Source organism: Plectrocnemia conspersa, unplaced genomic scaffold (genome assembly GCF_051122295.1).
Source record: "Plectrocnemia conspersa isolate PC_06_02 unplaced genomic scaffold, ASM5112229v1 ptg000006l, whole genome shotgun sequence".
Lineage (NCBI taxonomy): Eukaryota > Metazoa > Arthropoda > Insecta > Trichoptera > Polycentropodidae > Plectrocnemia > Plectrocnemia conspersa.
In genome coordinates this window covers 11,153,852-11,174,837 of record NW_028277170.1, presented here as the reverse complement: position 1 = coordinate 11,174,837, position 20,986 = coordinate 11,153,852, and the positions used below count along the sequence as shown (strand labels likewise).

The following is a 20,986-nucleotide window of genomic DNA, read 5'->3' as shown; positions in this document are numbered from 1 at the left end:
AATCCATAATAAACATTAAGAATAAAAAGTGAGACATTTTAATTTTTAACGGAGATTTCTATAGAAGCATAAAAGGATGTGTCATTTGCGAATCGTATCTATGCAACAACTCATAAATTTAATGATTATTTAATTTTAAATAAGACCGAGCTTATATTTCTATATTTATACATCTATCGGGAAATATAAAATAGTAATAAATCAATAGAAACTTCGGTGCGTACGTGGCGTTCATTTTGTGTTTAAAAAGAGTTCACATAGCAATAGTGTGCACATGGATGAGTACATTCGAGAGGGGTGTGCTGTCTGCTACTTTTAAACACACACACACAAACACGAGCCGCACCCCATACATGATCGATATCGCCGAGTACATAACGTTTTTCAAACAGTCCTACCCTTATTATAAACACACATAAAAAGGTCATAATTCTGCATCTAATTGAACGAGTTACGACCTTACCGACACCCGCCCCTTTACATACATATTATATATACAGAATGGCATAAAAATCAAAATATAACTGTAAACTAAAGAGTAGTGTTTTCCAATAAAAAATAGTCTCAAAACCCTGTCTCCCTCGTGACTTGGAATTTAAAAAATATCTATAAATTATATATTTTTTCTTTTACATGTGTGAGTTTATAAAGAAAATTACTTATCCTTAAATCAATAATAAGACCTGCAATTTCGTACGCTTCCCTGGTTTGAGGATCATAATTATTGGTATCCACTAAAACTTGTCAGTCTTTGGGTTTTGCAGAAGCGTACAATGATTTCTTACTCTGCATAGGTTTTTAACTCGTGGTTCATTTTGTTCTGTATGTAACATCTGCTTCTTTGTTTGGACCGAATATTGTTCTTAAAAATTTTCTTTCAAAGACTCCGAGCTGGTTTTTACCCTCTGTAATCGTTTCGAATATGGTGAGTTTCGTTATTCTGCCGAGTATCCGTAAACGCAGGGCTTTCGAGCATAGTTACGTTTTCTAATTTCTTCGTTCAGTATGTTTCGAACATTAAGTGTTCTTTCGCTTAGATGCTGTCTCTTGTTGACTGATCATGAATTTCGTCTTGTCCTGGTTTATATTCAGCCATATTGATGGGAAACTTTTATTTATTTTTTCGCCATGTCATCAGCATATACAAACACTTGGGATGTATTATAATCTATATATACATTTCATATTATACTTAGATTTCTAATTATAACTTCTATCACCAGGTTGAAGATGAATATGGATAATTTGTATATTAACTATCGCTTTGATGTTTCGTCTAGTATTTCCAGAACATTTTTTTCATATGAATGCAATCGAAAGTCTATTGCCTATACTCTCTGGAAGTTAGCCGAGATCTAAGACTTCGAGTAAGCGCCCACACTGTCGCGAATCTCGTCATGCCCGCGCGCTTCGCGGCGTGAATGACGTCCGGACGGCGGCTTATGTCACGTACAGCCGGGATCGAAAAAAGTGCCAAATAATCGCAATTTTTAAATTGTCATATTATTAAAATTACGCTACTGATAATTATAAAAGTTTGTGTGGGCACTCACCAATTCAATATCAATGAAAACTTTTCGGTCGTAAATATTCAATTTACGCAAAATCTTTGTCGGCTTTTGCAAACTGCCATAAGTCATAAAAATAATACTTCAGAATATGAACACCACATGTGTGAATATTCTAGAATTTGTCGCCATCGATTCTAAATAAGAATTCGTTATAGTGGGGCATTTATATAAACCGATCGTGGAAAATACATAAGAAATCGGTTCGAAACGCTTTTTTTAACAAAATTAAGTACCACTAATTCTTTTTTAATTATTTAATTTAATATGAAAAAAATATAATAACAATATCTGTTATATATAATTAATCCCTTTTGGTGCCCTAAAATATTCAAAAATGTCAGTAAGAGTCTGTTCCCGATAAGCATGTGGTATTATAAATTTACCACGTGACCACGATGCAGCGCTCGACATGACCATAGGACGCCTACGCGCATACTGAAATTGAATCGAGTTACTCGTTCTATCTCAGTTTGCGAAACACCACATCATTATCTCTATCTCACCGCTCGCGCTCGAAAGAGCAGCTCTGACTTCGGTCCCTTTGACTCGGAAAAATGCCGACAATGTTGTCTTGGCCAACTTCTAGAGAGTGTAGTGCAGGCATATGAATAGTTGGTACAGTACCATATCATATTCGTAGGCTTTTGTGTGGATATGATCTAAGGTAGATCTGTTATACACTGATATTCCTCCAATATTTCGTTGGTATATTTTTCTAGCCTCATATATCTGATTTTTGAGAATATTTTTTACTTTGTGCTAAGTAATGAAATCCCTCTATAATTATTACAATTTATTTTATCTCCCTTTTTCCATACGGGATGTATAGATGCAAAGTAATATGTACTACAATTGTTCGCTTTAAAATTTTCACAGTAATAAAATGAGCAATAATTCATTTATACAACAATTTCGTTTGCGTTTCACCACAAGATACAGTGACTAATATTTTAACTCTAGTACGTATTGTTCTGATACGTAACTAGTAGTCTATATATTTACTAGGTAAATCTAAATACAACTTCCTTTTCCGTCTCATTTGAATGTGAATATCTGTCGATATATCTTGCTAAAGTATTTTTATCGTTCTCAAACGAAGAGAATGCGTTTTGTTTGCTACGAATCACTAAGCACCTATGATGCATATCAATGTTTTTAATCTTTAGATTATTTATATATTTGATATTTAAGGTACATATACGACGGTTTCGGCATTGCGCACCTGTTAATACCGGACGAACCAACTTCGAGACCATTTATGGATAATAACCGCTTTCCGATTTCTCGCTTTGTCTCGATCTCTCACACGCAGGCTACTGCTGTTAGCAGCTCGCTTCTGTGTCAATCTGGCATCCGCAAGTGCATGCACTTTTGCACTGGTCAATTGATATGATGTTTGTTGTTTCCAACCGACTGAAATCGGTCTGGATGTTCCATTCCGAAGCTTAAATTGACTTGAATTGAAGATTTATAAAACATATTTTAGCAATCTCTTTGGAGAGCTATAACAAACTCATCAACGTGTCTAATTTGCCACGACCGTTTGATGAACTGTTTCAACAACTCTGACATAAAATTTTAGATTAGTACAATACTATCGAATATTAATACATATTAAAATGATATTACATATTCTTTAATGACTTTATTACAATACAATGTTAGTTTATTATAGAAAATCATGGAATATACTTTGTCAAAAAAAATCGTTGAATCGCTTCAAGAAAACTTTGTACATACATACATAATTTAATATATGAATCGATTTTAACCTCTCTATGTGTGTTTTTGTAATTGCCTATTATTTTTTAAAGAAAATGGAATGTATATGGTTTAATAATGACGCACAGTTTTCGCGGACAAAGTCAATCGTGCAAACACTCTATTTTCGGTGTATGTGAATACTGCCAGAAGACTGTGTTTATTTTTTCCCGTTCTGGCGAAGTTCATCATCGGAAAATTTGTACTATAAATGTACCGAGTATGTATCTGTGTGTATTCGCTGTCCTTATATTCTGTGGATATTTTTAGGTAAACACATGATTAAAATAGCTATCGATAATTTTGTTTTTAATGCAAGTATTATTTTATCAGTATATTTGTATTTATTCATTAAAATATTTTAGATATACTTGTCAATATATAAATTACACAATACTATATAATTAAAATATCGACCCCAAAATACAAGATTAGATAAATTCAATATATATTATCTATCATCAATAATGATTTTTAAATACTATGCAAAACTATTATGTAAATTGATAAAATATATTATTCAATCATAATTAAAGCGTAAATACGAATCAATAACGTTTATAACACATCTTATTCCTTTTATTATCAAAATTAAGAAACCTTTGAGTTTTCTCGGTTAATAACACAATAAACAAACATATAATAAACAACTTGTATTAATCGCCTAATTGACTTATTGTTTGAAATGATTTTCCAAAGCCATAAATATTCTCAAATAACATATTTTGCGCCGCAATTGAAACGCTCAAGTTAAACAAAGAACAATAAAAAAGGCCAATGTTCAGTTATAATTAAAAGTTGAGATTAGCGATTAAAATGTTATTTATGTGGTCAAAGAGTAATGAGTATAAAATTTAATGTTTATAAATAAGCTAAGGAAAATTTGTTATCAATTATTATAATTAAATGAAGACGAGATTATAGCTTGTTGTGTTTATTAATTAGTTTATTTATAGACAATCTAATTTTTAACTTTATATATGTATATATATACAGTGGGGTGCGATCCATACATGCGGTAGATGCGGCGCATGCCTTGGGATTGTAAAACGATTCTAAATTTATTTTTATCATTTATTCATTTTTTATTTACGTAATTATGAAACGTAATCCTTCAAAAAATAGGCTCTCGTACATTTTATATCCCGACGATCGGAATAAGAAAATAATTTTCCAGAATCGCTTTTTATATCACGCTTGTATGGAACATTTTTTTGATTTTATGAGGCTGAAAGGTGAACTAATTTATATATATATATATATATATATATATATATATATATATATATATATATATATATATATATATATATATATATATATATATATATATATATACATATATATTCGTCACCCGAATTCCCTTTGAAAACTATAAATTGCATTAAAAGTGGACTTAAAGATATTTTAACAGAAGTATTCAATTTAATCAAATTAATTTTCACCATACCGGCGATAAGTGCTTCTGTAGAAAGATCATTTTCTACAATGAAAAGAATAAATACATTCACTAGAAATAGTCAAAGTGAGAATAGATTGTCGCTCTTGCATTAACATCAATCGAAAAAACTTTTTAACAAATTAATGAAAGATAATATATTATATGATGCGGTTATTGATGACTTTTGTAAGAAAGAGCTCTCTACATCTCTCCTCGTTTTTCATCGGAAGCAATAGTTAATGAATATTCATGCATGCGTTTTTTGAAATGGCGCTATCCACATTTGGCCTCATTGGCATAAATCGTCAACCTTTTTTGGTAGCTGCGAGTCAAATGGATCGCAATAGAACGTGTCATCCTTGTGATGGAATTTTTTAACCCTCTTCGTATATGAAGGTGCATTCCTGAACGGATAACATTGCGACCTTTTACGTTAAGGTGTAAGATGTTGGATATTGAAATAAATTTTCTCATAAATCATTACATATATATTTACTTTAAATGAGATTTTACATACTGTTTGTAGTATAACAGATTTTGTCAACCCCTTTCAGTCGTTTCCATTTGCTGTAAGATTGTACCGAAATATGAAACCGGCTTTAAATTATTACATTTCTAATAATATTTTTTAAACACAGTTCCAATTAAATAATTGTCTAATATCTGATCATCGACATTTCTGGGTATTGCTGTTAAAAACGTAAACGTTCACTTTTATCGTAAACAAAGCTTTCGAGAATTTTGCTGGTGATTCCGAGCAAAATGAGAAACACCTGTGGATTTTAGAATGCGAGCTACGTGCGATATCGTGTGGAAATGTTGTATATATTAAAACAACAATTAGTACTTACTGTCGAGTGTGTGTGGAAAAATGGCTAATAATTGCAATCGTAATATAAAAACGCTTTGTAAGGAATTTTTAGACACTCGCACAGTAATGTGTCACTCGCCCCATAATTTTTGTTCGGCTTCTTTGTCGATTACCATTTTTAGATAGGGGTGAGTGATTACGAGGGTGAAAAATTAACTTAAGGGGCGACCATCGATCATTTATAGCTTATATAAATAATATAGAAAAGCCAACATACACGAATAAAGAAGTATTAGAACGTGTAAAAAATTCGTGCTTTATTTTTAGCTACCTGCTTACACTACATGGCACCACCTTAGCAAAGACAAGACAATATTGTGAATTACCAGGAACTAAAGCACTTCTAGTTATGAACATTTTCGTCTTAAAATGTTTTTTTCTGTTTCACATTTATGATTTTTTAATACAAAAAGAGCAAGGAATCTAGTTTAAATCTTTGTGGTACTCTAAAATGAGCAAATACCAATTACATAAAACTCGAATTACCAATGGATGTTAATTAATATAACATATACGAATAATCAGTTATTTATTATAAAAAAATATTTTGATTCTTCAACGGGTTGCCACGTTGCTAGTTATTCAAACAGCTTTCACAATAATAATTGGCACATAGGATGATTTATATAATATAATTATTTATTTAATTGTCCATAAATTAAATATGACAATGTATAGAAAGTGGCTTTTTTTCATTACAAAACGAAATCATTTTCTACGATTTAAATGTAAATAAATACAAAATATTCGTTTATAGTTCATATAATCATTAAAATATTTGGTTGATTGTATCTCTAATTAATTTTAAATCTTAGAGCAGGGGTGGTCAGCCCAAATGATCTTACGGGCCACTTTGGAAATGCATCATAACTCCGCGTGCCACATATAAAATATTAGATTTAGATACACTATAGACATTTTTTTGGAGTGAAAAATTGGAACATAATGTGTTTACTATTATTTAACATGTAAACATAGATAATATAATAATATTGATACTAAACGTACATTGTAAAGAAATATTTACTTTAAAATCAAAGCTAATTTTTTCTCATAATTTCGACAGTTAATTTTGAATATATTGTATTTTTTTAATACATTGGTTTTCATTACTTTGGCCATTACAAAATAAATATATTTTGTAAAAGTGTGATGAGTCTCGCTGGCTGGAAAAATGTTCGAGGCTTATGAATGTATAGTAATGTTACTTTAATTTCTAATATACTTTGAATAAGGTTCGCTTAATATTTCTATATTTTAACAGAATTGCACTGTATTAAAAAATGTTATTATACATTATATGTAAGTACAATTATTATATATACCATGACAGTTAATGTAGTCGTGAATTATTAATTTGATGATCCCTTGTGTAGCTTTTTCTTCCACTTTCAGCCCTCGAGTTGATGTTGAAATGATAAGTTATTTTATCGTAAGCGATTACCATATTTTATACAAAGTCGTTAAAGTTGACCACAGTAATATGTCCTTAATTTTACTGCGTTAAACAAACATAAATTTTATATCATGTATCGAGGTTTTTATTTTTTCCCCGTGCACAATTTAAAAAAATGTTTGATGGTATAAAATATAAAACATCCATTTTTTACCTTTTCTTATTATACATACAGTAATGTGCTAGTGCATATAGCTAGTCTTTTTAACCACTAAGAATATACTAGTCAAAATTCATTACATTTCAGTTGTTTTAAGAATGTGTTACAAATAACCCACAGTGACTTTATAGTCTCACTGATTCATAATTTGGGAGTGGACCGTTTACAGTAATGACATGATCAACTAAGATAAACTATGTTTAGAGTATGCTGCATTGATTACTTTAAATTAATTCCAACGATTTTGTAGTTGTTTGTTAAATCAAAAGTACTTCTACATTTATAATGAATAATCTTTATTTCTTAATTTTCGATATAAATGAGCTTTTTTAACAATGAATGAATCAATGTATTTATTGAAAAAACATTCCTTGTTATTTTATAATGTTTTTTTTTTATTATATTAGTTCTTAAAGTACAGCGTTTAAAAATTTGCCAATTAAATAACATTATTACTATGTGAGAGTGGAAAATAAATACACAATTTGTCACTCGCTAATCGATCGATATACCCTTCCGGCGGTCAGCCCACCGTAAAGTACTCACAGAACCCTACAAAACGAAAAAATACAGTAGCAGCCCAGCTCGAATTCCAGTCCTCCCCTTTCTCTTCCCTTACACATATAACGACGGGTATGAATAATAGTACGGTGGATCGTTATCGGTACGCAATTTCAGTTACTTATATGTGTGTATTGTATATGTTTGTTAAGTAACTCAAACACGTTCCGCAGAGGAAGGAAGCTAGTTGAAAAACGTCGACATGAAATTAGAATGCAATCTATAGTTTAGGAGGCGAGAAAGGAGGTGAACGAACCGTATAAAAGTTTTATACTGATTTAAAATATAATCACGTATGTGTCATATCCCACCAGCTCAGTTTCGTAAATATTTAGTGTAGCCGCATACTTCCAATTATTGTTTGTTAGTGTTGGATAATCAATTATCCTTTGAGCGCTGATAGAGACAAGCATCTTTTGCACATTAATCAGGATCTATACCTTAAATTTTCTGCAAGATCAAGAGATATCTTACTATTTAACCATCTACGCACAGAAGCATTGTGGTCTAGCTATTATTGTATATAATCTAATTGTTTTTGTGAATTAATTTTCAAGTATTGTTTTTTTCTCTGTGCAGAGTATATTTGCGTAAATTTGTTATACCATGCAAATGTATTAAATAAAAAATGAAAGTGCTACCCACATATACTTTTCTAACTGAAGTATTTATACAGTACTTGAATTATTTATACAAACATAAGTTAGTTTAACTTTTCTTGAACAGAGCTTTTATTTTTTTAATTTCGCTATTTCGACCGCATACTTATTATTTTTAAATAAATATATAATCATTTTTAATGCAGTTACTAGTCCTTGTCTGTATGGCATATATATTATGCAAATGTATAATATATATACCATACATTCGTTGAAAACTTAAGCGAATTTAACAATGCATTTGATTCAACTCGTGAATATTTTATTGCAATAATGTATTGCTTTTTGCGACCCATAATACATATTATTTCAATACCTATCATCCTTAACGAAAAACGTTAGTAAAAAGTTCTCTTCAGACAGCGGGTTATTTTCCTTGAATACATTAACCAATCTGTCGGTCGTTAACCACCCTCTTACTTCAATCCATCGAAGACATGCTTTACAATACTATAGTTAATTTCCAATTATCAGGCTATATATATGCAGTTATTTAATACCACCCCTATGTATCATCTCTTCTCCATTTTTAATGAATTCTCATTCGCTTAATTTTTAGCGACTACTTTATCTGCTATTATATGTATAATTAAAAATAACGTTCTTATGCTTAATACACATCAAGTTATATTAAAATTGTTCTGATTGATAGTTTGTATATGAAAATTATACTTTTGTCGGTCCAAGGGTTAAAATAACAGCGATTTAATTTTTCACTCATTGGCATACATAAGGAATATACATTATATAGGGAAATTCAGATATGCTATTATTTGGAGGTCTTATGAGATATTCGGGGGTCTTATATTTGATAATTGTTATGCCACAACGTGTAATAGACTTTTGCTACATTAAACACTAAAAGGTCCATAATTGTATCTTGCTTGCTTAGGACCCCTCATCGGCTAATTCAGTACGGCCCTTGGTTTCGAGGCCGTCGAATGCTAATAGACCATTATTTTGCGAAATCCCCGTGTGTGGTCTGGCCCGTCTGGCCGGCACACTTTACTGTAGGTTCGGAGCAGCGATGGGCGGGAGAGCAAAATCGATACGTCGGCTCGTATCAGACTGTAGAAAAGAGGGCGGGAAGGGCGCCGTCTCACTTGGCACTGTTGCTAGGCAGCGGTGCTTCTAGCCCGGCCCTGTAAGGCCACTGGATGCACCCGCCCAAGCTACACATACATAATATACATTATATATATATTGCTGTTTAATTTTTTACCGGATTTATTCAACATGTTACTTAGCTTTTTCAGATGTGAAGGCTTTCGTATCGCGCCTTTTATTTTTCGGATCTCGTTTGCCGGCATTTCGACTATTTTTGATGGTCGAAATATTGGCCAGCAGCCGCATCTACTTATTTTTTTTGCTTTTTTTTCTAAAATCTTTTATTTTTTTTACTTTTTTAAAAAAAATGGCGTCTTGGAAATCGGAGTGTCTTCACTGGCATGTCGAGTTGTATTATTGTCGGCTGTGATTTCAGTAAAGCAGCTAGGACTTTTCATGATAATCTCGGAATGAACCGCTGATGTTTTTTGGTCATCAACTCATATTGTAATTAATAATTTCACATCGATAAAATCTAATCTTTCACTTATTATAAAAAATAATTTAAAAAATCATACCATATTTTTAGGTAACGTTAAAAAATGGTACTGTTTTAAAAATTTTCGCGATCAATAAGTAGTAAGAAAAGTATTGTTTTATATGCCAGATGAAGAGAGAAGAAAGACAATAGCTCTTTGTATATTTCCGTGTGAGCTTTCTCTTACAATTCGATGTATGTATGTATATAAGAGCGTGTGCTTCACCTGGTTACTCAATACATATGTTTTTGTAAATTCGCACACTGTACATATACCATTCTAGGAAACCTTCGTTTAAAAAACACTGCAGGAGATGAGATGAGCTTTATGTACTTTAATCATTTTAATAACCAAAGTAGGCCACAAAAATAATATCTTCCGGAACACTAGTTGAAAGCTTCTGTACTATCGTTCGTGTTGTACGTTAATAAAATTAATTTTATTATCCGACGTCGTAATAATGTGCGTTTAATCGTCGTTTTCATTGAATATAATAACTCATGGTGCGAATCGTTTAAGGATATAATAAAACATGGCATTTATACCAAACATCGCAAAAATAAATTGATAATAGCTTATCAATATTTATCTAAAGGTGCAATTAAATATGCTGAGCATTACATTTACATTATTTTATTTAATACCAAATCTTAAACTTAATCCTATTCTATAATTTTATACAATATAAACATATTTATGTTATTATATAATATTATCAGCAATCACAATGGAAACACATAATCGCTACGATATCCGCCGAAACTGACCTTTTTAACCCTGAATAAAACACATTGCTTTTGGGTCTTGGGAATATGTTTACAACGAGGGTCTATAGAGGGATTTTTATCTCGAGATTACCCAAAACCCTCGTGTTTGTTTATGTAATAAAATTTTATTCGAATTCTTTCTCGACCCTCTTTCTCAATGTTGCGTTTATGTATATTTATCGTATAATAACGAATTTTATTTTAGCGTATGATTTATTTACCTCTCAAGCTATATGCGAATTTAGCTCTATTATATATAATATTATGGGTTAATTCTGAAAAACAATAGCATTCATGAATTGTTCCAAAATTTAGAGGGTTTCCCGCCACAATGATTATTTTCTTATTACAAGGGAATGTTTTGGTAAACATATTTAAATTATTAACGTATTATTATATTAATCCTTCTATTCGATAAAATCGCTATACAGGGTCTTCAGAAAAACAAGGAATACTTTTTTCTATAATTTGAATTTATTATTACAATCTTAATATTTTTTTTTGAGAAACTTAATAGACCTCTTATTCTTTTTTAAAAGACTAACAAGTGGAACTATCTCGTGAATGACTTTTTTATTGTGTAAAAAGTGCAATGGCTCAATATATCGATATTACTGGGAAGAGTATTTATTGTATTCCGAATTTCCATTTATATTGATAGTGAAGAAAGTGATTATATCTGTCAAATGCCTATACCATTACATGTTTCCAATCGCCCAATATAAAGGGAAATCTGATTATAATGAAATAGGAAATCAGAAAAAAATAATTGAGAGTTTAGAACACTTTAAAATAATAGACACACAAGTAAAACTCTAGTCACATCGCAAATTATTAAATTATAACTATGATGAGCAGAAACAAAACTTATGCTAAACACACACTACTCATGAATCAATTGTTTGGAGATTTTTGGTAAGGTTTAGCTCAAAAGAGAAGTGAATGGGAAATTTTATTAATTTATTAAATAAATAAAAACTCATATTTGTTTTTGGAGGTCATAAAAAGGTCCAAGCTTATGATAATATATACGATGTTCTGACCTTCGTTTCAGAAATTTATTGTTTGTGAAACAATCGAGATCGTCACGTACAATTTTTATATATTAGTTATACGTTAAGTTTTTTTTTCCGTGGGTGCGTAAGCTACAGCGACTTCGATAGTCTGAAGTTGAGTTGGTTTCCTCTTCGTCAAAGTTTGTACAAACTTAGTTGGTCCAAGGTAGAGAGCTCTAGAACTTGTATTGCATTGCACTCCGAAGTGGATGTTCAATTGTGAATGTCAGTAGAAAAATCTCCGTGAAAGTGATTGTTGATTGTACGCGTTCCCATATTTATACCAATGGCCGTATTCATATGAAATTTTCTTTTCTGTCTGTGTATATGGGACAGCCTAGGTGCTCCCATATTTACACCTATGGCACAAAAATTTGTTTTTACACATTTTCCGTTGCCCTCTAGAACAGATTACACACGGTCGTTTGTATTGCAATCTTTCTTAAGGCATTTGCGGAAATGTTTAATTTTTTTGATTCATGTCGGATACTTTGACTTAATCTTCAAAAAGATTTTCTCACGGTGGTGTCCTATTTCAAGAAAGCGCTCCCTTTTTGTTTTAGACGTTTAAATATATCGCATAATATTCAAATTCTCACGCATATAAATTTGGCTAAAAAATTTTTGACCGCTTGGGTACCTCCCGATTTAACTCCTGCATTGGGTAATCGAATTGTTGATTGGAAGTTTGATGCAATTATTGAGCTCTACAATAATTATTTGGGAAATCATAAATTATCACCTTATTGTATTGTCAGCACACAAGATACATATTTGTCTGTTTTGTGACTGTCAGTAACGTAAGGTAGAACAATTTTTTCTATTGATTTCTTTATGTTTTGTGTGTATATAAATATGTTATTCAATACATATTACATACGCTACCTACTTACCATAAAATAGATCATGAGGGCAAAGGGCTAATATATCAATATTTATCCTACCAGCAGATATAATTATACAGGGAAATTTTTAATTATCTATAATTATTAAAAGTACCAGCTAGTTTACACATGAATGCCAAAAAATGATTGGCTTTGTTTGTAATTTTTCTTTTCTTTTTTGCACGCGATTCGGCTCGGCTGAGGCACACCCCTCAGAAGTTTAGCCCACGCGGGACCTGTTGATACATCTCGAGACCTCTGCGAACCCTCGCGCATGTATGTGCATTCGTCTGTCTGTTCGTCCGCTAAAATAAAAATCTGGTACATTTAGCTTAGAGTAATTCGCGAATCCCGGAATCGGATCATTGCAAAGGCCGCCGCCGATATGAGCACGTCTATGTGAGAGTGTGCAGCGGCGGCGGCGCGGGCTTGCAGAGGACATAGACCCCACGGCCCCGGGAATCAATACAGCTCCGTCGCTATGCCAACGGCTCGGAGAGAAAGAGATGAGGGCAGCGCGGCCCCTCCAGTCCCGGGCCGCCGCCCCTCCACTTCATGGTCGGCGGGAAAAGCGTCAGGCGGGGGATGCGAGACCCTAGCTTCGCTAGGGGCTTTTCACCGCTGTAGAGGAAAATCGTGTATGATTTGAAGTTACGACTGTGCGATTTACTAAAGATATACGGGGTTGTGAATTTTTTTTTAAATTGTTCAACAATGACTCAATCCATTGTATATGTTAATAATCAACTGGTATATATGAAAACATAACATATTTTTAAACCCAATGTATTATGAATATACACATATGGAGTAGAAGTCCCTTTGTGATTTCTCTTTGAATTAAATGTAATTAAAACCATTGTATCGAGTAAATATTGAATTTGATGAAGTTTTTAATTACTTTATTTCATTCATAGCATGATTCTAAAAGTTAAAGTTTCTAAATATTTTGTTAAGAAGTTCTGAAATAGCGAGGTGAATTACACGAGCGATGCATAATTGGTGATCTGGAGTGACAAGTTTTGTAACTCGTACCATGACGTTTACCAATGCAAAATATATCATTCATTGCAGGCCTTTCTTCAGTAATTTTGTACAATATTTCAACTCAATTATTCATGAAAAAAATCAATGTTGAAATTTTCGGAATTGTGATTCATATGTAATGTAAATCATATGTGAAATCAAGGACACTTCCATTTAAATAGTAGTTTTCTGTCTAGCCTGGATCTTGAGAACGAGATGACCATCTTACATCGTTTTGATTTATGTGCTTCAAACTTTTCATTATATGCACCTTGTTCCATTACCTGTGCCAGTAAACAATTCTGATGAATTACCCCGAACAATTACTCTGCTGGCGGGCCGCGTTAAGAATTTTCATATCACAAATGAGGCGCCACTTAAAATACTAAATGCTTATTGGTAATTCTTGAACGAAATCGGATTTTATTAAAAAATAAATATTATTTTTGGTAAATTATTTTATAAAGTACAGGGTATTGAAAATATATTTTGTATTTTGAAATAATATGGTGTACACTGTAATGTATATTACAAAAGGTCCCGGTGAGTATAATATATCGAAAATTGCCGCAAAACAAAGCAATAAAGTTATTGTATAATACATTGCAATATGCATTGGGTCTGACAACGTGGGTTTTTATGTTGTTGTTTAAATTAAGGGCTTTTATCGCGCCTTCTCTGGCTCGCATCTCGTTTGCCGACGTTTCGACCATCGATATTGAGGTCATCATCTAGGACGTAATCTTTACCTAACCTCAGCCGCCACAGATTTTCAGTTGCGTCGTCTTTGATTCGATCTTGTGATTTGTTTTATAATTTATTTGTTTTAATATATATGTATATATAAAAAAAAACACACACAAATAACATTCTTAAGTATTATTTACTAAGTCATTGCGGTCTTAAGAACAATATTTTAACACTTTACCTACCGGTCACATCAATTGGCGTCCTGAGCGTGCCGAACATTAAATACTGCGGACGCCAATTGGCATCTTTTGCATATAGTTTCCATGTCAAATTAAAAAAATATGTTTAGGGTTTCATTTAAATTTTTTAAAACATGATTAAATATATAATATTTTGAAAAAAAAATATTTGGACGTATATAAAGGGAAATTAAAAAAAAATTTACATATACAGGCAGTTCTCGAGCTACGACCACCTCGACTTACGACCATTCGGAGTTACGACGAAAAAAAAAGTTATGAAAATATTTTTTTTGTCATATACATAATTTCAAGACTGGTTTGATGAAAACGACATAGCCTTTAAAATGTTGTTGATTCTTGACAATGCTCCAGGCCATCCTCCACACTTAGGTGAATCATATCCAAATATAAAAATGGTTTATTTACCTCCAAACACCACCAGCATTCTACAGCCGATGGATCAAGAGGGTATTGCTAACTTCAAAGCCCATTATTTAAGAATCACTTTTGCCCAAGCAATTGCAGGAACAGACAAACATCAGACATTGAGAGAATTTTGGGAAAATTACAACTTCTTTCATGCAATAAACAATATCTCAAAAGGATGGTCTAAAGTAACAACGAATTGTATGAACGGCATATGGAACAAACTCTTAAAAAGATATAATGACAATATGTATTTTAATAAAGAAGGGGAAATAGATGAGATAGCAAATATTATTGTAAAATGTGCTCAGCAACTTAATCTGGAAGTTGATAATGAAGATGTAATTCATCTTTTGGAAAATGATGTTGAGGAACTCACAAACCAAGATATGATTAAGATTGAGGAACAACGAGTTGCAGAAAAAAATGTAATGGAGCTAAAAGAATTAGATGAACTCGAAGAACCACCAAAAAAATTTGTGTTAAAAGACATGGCTGCAGCTCTTAGCCAAATCAATGATGCTATTAAAAAATTTGAAAATATGGACAAAGACATCGATAGATCTTCGGAGGTACACGGCTTTATTCAGCAAGCACTTGCGTGTTATTATGAAATTTATAGAGAAAAGAAACAACAAACTGTACAAACAAACCTGGACGTTTTTTTAAGAAAAACAAGCACTATCACTGCACTCGCTGAAAAATCTTAACAATTAACAATGGATATCAGTAGCACAGATGATAAAAATACTCTAGATCAATTCTTATAAATAAATTATTTATGTAGATATTTGCTAAAAAGTATTTAGTTAACAACTTGAAGTCAGCAATAAAAGTGTTTTTTTTTTATTTCGCATGTATGCATTGTTTTTAATTATTTTTTGTATGATTTTCGACTTACGACCTTTTTGAGTTACGACCAAGGTGGTGGAACGGAACCCCGTCGTAACTCGAGAACTGACTGTATTTTGTAATTCTTCAATTTCAATCTTAATAACATGTTGAGAAAAATCAGACAGTATTAAAAGATACATAAATTTAAATGAGAAGCTAATATTTGCGCAGATTCGCGAAAAAGTGCCGGCATTAAGCGTAAGTCTAATAGTGAAACTGCCGGTCGGTAAAGTGTTAATATTAATTAAACCAGTGTGAAGTAATACAATTTTTCTAACTTCAAGTGCTAATATTTGTTACGCATGTGGGCTTTTGGCTCCTTTGGTGCGGATTTTTGACTGTTTTTTTAATAAATAAAATAAATACACAATTTCATAATTCAATATATATCCTTTGATCAAAGAACTATGGGAAAAAGAGCGTAATCAACCCATGATATTTTGCGGAGGCCAAAAATTTCTGGTACTGATTTTGAGGTCATCGATCGAAATTTCTTGAATGCGGCCTTTTTTTCTTGGAACTAACTAAATGCGGCCTTCAAACGTGAAAAGGTTCCCCACCCCTGCGCTAGTCTATCCCTTAAAATAATTTTACGAGAATATACTAATCCCAAGATACCGACCGATTTATAACAGAATTAGTAAGCATAATCCCAAAAATTTCAGAAATGATTTTTGTCAAAAACAATCGAATTGCTCTCTGTGCAAATGTAAAGTGCTTTATGATTGTATAAAGCCCTGTATTTCATCAAGTAATGATATAGTTTGCATTGTAACAGACGGTTAAAATGTCATCAATTTGCTCGACATTTCAGAAGTCCTTTACAAAAAGTTTCCTGCTGAACACTCATGCTATGAAGAAAGTTATCAAAATCAATTTACTGATGTCTGATGTATATAAAGAAGGAGAATTTTTTTCAATCTTGTAACATATTTTTTGTCTAAAAACCACTAAAAATCATGCTAAAGCTTATAAAAACGAGGCAGCTAAAATTAGCGTTTTCCGAAGCCTATAAATCTGATAATTTTATTATTTTTGATGCATTGTATGTAACAGTTCTATAACATTTAAGACATATTTCATGACTTATATTGTAAAATTTCACTTTGCAAAGAAGCGATTACATAATCATACAAAGAGAATATGAGAGGTTTAAAAAACATTTTGCAGTTTTTTCTTTACACAACACTTTAAATTCTTAATGCTCAGATGGACGCGGTTAATTTGATATAAGAAGCCTTTTAGTTCATGCACAAACAGATTCCTCCATTTGATATATATTTATAATAAAATTGGAATGTTTGTTATTTATGATACTTATGATTCATCTTTTACTATTTGATATTCGATTAAAAGTAACGAATATTTGGAAACTCGAATCTCAAGCCATTTCTGATATTTACATTTTTAACTTTTATAAAAATTAATGAAATAATTACTGCTGAAGCATACAAATCCAATTTTTAACCAATCTCGAAACCGGCAGAATTATTTAAATAAATCAATAATATATTCTTAAGCGTATTATCTTATATAGCAATCATGTTTCGCAATTTTTTTACAAAGCCTTTAAATGTGACCAGTGGCGTAGCTATGGCGGGGCGGAGGGGGCGGGCCGCCCCGGGCGGCACTTGCTTGGGGGCGGCATATTCGCAATGGGATCGTCCAGTGTGGTTCTTAACCCTGAATGCACTAAAACATATATAAATCCACGAATAACAAGAGCTTAATATTTTGCTATGCTGATTTTATAATCCTGCAAAAAATATATGGGGGGGGGGGGCGGCAATTTTAAAAATCGCCAAGGGCGGCACATACCCTAGCTACGCCACTGAATGTGACTGAAGGATAAAGATCAATAGGGCAAGAGCGACTGACTACCAAATAGCATATAGTACATACATATGTATCTCTGGAATAATAAGTCCATTTTTTAATTATTGATGCTAAGTTCATATTAAATAATATAATTATTGTAGTTCAATAAATAAGAATTACAACTGAACAACCATTGCCGTTTTATCTTCTGTTCCCCATAATTTTCAATAATTCCTTATATATATATAATTTTTTTATTGAAATACGCAGATTAATAAATTATCGTCAATCGTTCCTGTTTTATTAACTTTTTCAATATTGAATATTTTGCGTGGATACGTTAATGAGATCCTTATTAAATTATACATTTTCTTAATTCCTTATTATTGTGATTACATATTCGTTTAAGTAGTGTCTCTTATAGCTCAATTTTTAATGCTCTTATTTTTCATTGTCAACAGAATGTGGACCACAAAATGAAGTTCAAATCGTCCAAGGGACAGCTGCCATTTGTCGAGCTGAACGGCGAACAGATCGCCGACAGCGCCATCATCATTCGGGAGCTCTCTCAAAAATTCAACAAAGACTTGGATGCTGGTGAGTTATTATTATCATATCTTAAATTTGTCATATAACTTAATCTCATAATATTATTGTCAACTTCAGGCCTGACATCCGAGCAGCGCAACATCGCTCACGCCATGATCTCCATGATTGAGAACCATCTATTCGTTATAATTAATTGGTGGCGTTCGAAATACCCAGATAACATAATCAAAGGTTACAAAGTGAACTTGCAGCAAGTCGTCGGTACCAGATTACCAAATTATATTCTATATTACATGTTCAAATACACCTACGGACGAAAGGTAATAATATAATTATATATAATAAATATTGTATTGTATTAGTTGTTTATAGTTTAAAAATATCTAATTTATAAATGTATGTCTTAAATATTCATCATACATCAATAAACGTATTTATTTATATTAATATTTTTAGGCCTTCAAAAAAGTTAAAGCTCAAGGCATCGGTGTACACAAGGCTGAAGAGATTGCTGAATTCGGAAACAACGATCTTCGCGTGCTCTCTGACATGTTGGGCGATAAGCCTTTCTTCTTCGGAGATGAGCCCACCAATGTAAAATGAATCTTAAATTTCTATCACAACACACTTGCGGTAATATCATATGTTGACGTGACAATTTCTCAAATATTTCAGTTGGATGTGGTCGCGTTCGCTAATCTTGCTCAAATTCACTTCATCGATAAGGAAATCTCCTACGGACTGAGAGACTATATGAGCACTGAGTGCCCCAACCTCGTGGGACATGTGTCTCGAATGAAGGAGCGCTGCTTCCCTGATTGGGATGACATTTGCAATACTCTCGATCTAAACGCTCATCTGCCAAAGGCTGAGAAGGACGTCAAAGAAGTCAAGGAAGGCACGGGCCCGTCCGAGAAGGTTATTCCCGTTACAGACGCAGACTTAGAAAAAGAAAAGGTAAATTGTATTCAATACTCAATATGACTTGACCGCTGCATTTCAATTTAGACCATTTCTTAAGATTGGATTGTTTAGTTTGAGTTTCTCAGTATAGTAAAGCTTTCTTAGTCATTATAAAATGCTATCATCATGAAGGAATATGCCTACCGGCAATTTTATTGTTCAGGAACAGATTTGAACAATAAGAGTAATTATTTGCTTTTAAATTTCCAGCTTGACGAAAAGGAAGTCGAGAAGGACACCGAGGAGAATAAAGAAAAAGAAAACGAAAAGGACAAGGAAGCAAAATAAGCGAAGACAGCAATATAAATATATATGTCAGAACCATTTGCTTTTCGTAAAGTTATTAATTGTAACCATATTTAATTATCATATTATCAGATTTTTTTAATAACTATTTTTCTAGGAAAATAAGCAATGAGAAAATTCATTTTTAAGGGTTTTACAGACAAACTTACAAATACTACCTATACACATACCACACACACATACACACACGCATACACCGTTCATTTACACTCTTAGATTTTTTTTCTCCATTGCATATTTTCCTAGCACGATCAAAATGCGTATGAATGTATCGTTTTTTTATTTGTCAGGATATTATCATTATACTACACCCAGTTGTATAAAAATAACACATTACTTTAAGATTTATAAGTAAGAAGTATACAATTGATTGGTAAAAGTACGAGAAATATGATTTTTTTTGTAACCGCTTCGTCATTCCAAGAACATTGTTTATTATGAAACATTCTGAGATATGAAGACAGCTTTTTTTGTTTGCAAAAATAGATTGAAATTGTAGTGTATTGTATAGATATAGATATGAATCCGATGAATCATCATAGCGGTTACATTATGAAATTCATGAATAAATAAGATTTTCATACATACATATACAAATATATGGATAGATTAGGTTTTTTTTTAATTATAATTATTATTATTATTTTTATATTAAATATAATATATGAGTCTGAGGTTTGCTAAATACTGTCTTCTGATTTATATGAATAAGACCTTTTCGTATGTTTATGTAACTGGTTTTTCTAACCAATTTAAAAAAAAAAACTGATACGCGCACTTTTGCCGTACTACTTACTTCCTTTTAAATAAAATTAATGAAAAGTAAAGTTATAATAGTGTTATGATAATAGGTGTTATGATAATTAATATGATGTCATATATTATACATACACATAGCATGTCATTTATAATTGCTTAAAAATAAAAGTATGTAGAATACAGTTTTTATTTTATTTTATTTTTTGTATTTTTTTTTCCAATTATATGTATATTTTATTTAGTGATAAGTGTCGTAAGGTGTAAGCCTATCAAGTGCGCACCACAACAATCTGCTGATCACACTGCCAATATATGAAAATAAGTGAAAAAGCGGCCGTGCCCGGCTCGCTATTAGGATAATAATAAATAATTGTTTGCATACCTTTTTTCGGTTTGAATCCGATTTGTGTAATATATATTATAGAAAAAACCTACATTTCCATATAAATATATATATGTATATATATATAAATATATATATATATATATATATATATATATATATATATATTTATATATATAATAAAAGCCCATTGAATAA

The 20,986-nt window shown here is 31.8% G+C and overlaps 1 protein-coding gene across 1 annotated transcript in view; it reads left to right on the top strand.

The window, feature by feature from the left end:
• The window catches only part of fax (failed axon connections), a 38,052-nt gene extending 17,883 nt beyond the window's left edge, over positions 1 to 20,169 (top strand). Inside the window, exons 2-6 of the mRNA XM_088188113.1 lie at positions 18,330 to 18,465; positions 18,535 to 18,737; positions 18,874 to 19,011; positions 19,093 to 19,374; positions 19,591 to 20,169. Coding sequence (XP_088044239.1) covers positions 18,330 to 18,465; positions 18,535 to 18,737; positions 18,874 to 19,011; positions 19,093 to 19,374; positions 19,591 to 19,668 — 837 coding nt within the window. The 3' untranslated portion in view covers positions 19,669 to 20,169. The remainder of the gene's footprint in view (positions 1 to 18,329; positions 18,466 to 18,534; positions 18,738 to 18,873; positions 19,012 to 19,092; positions 19,375 to 19,590) is intronic.
• Positions 20,170 to 20,986: the final 817 nt, after the last annotated feature.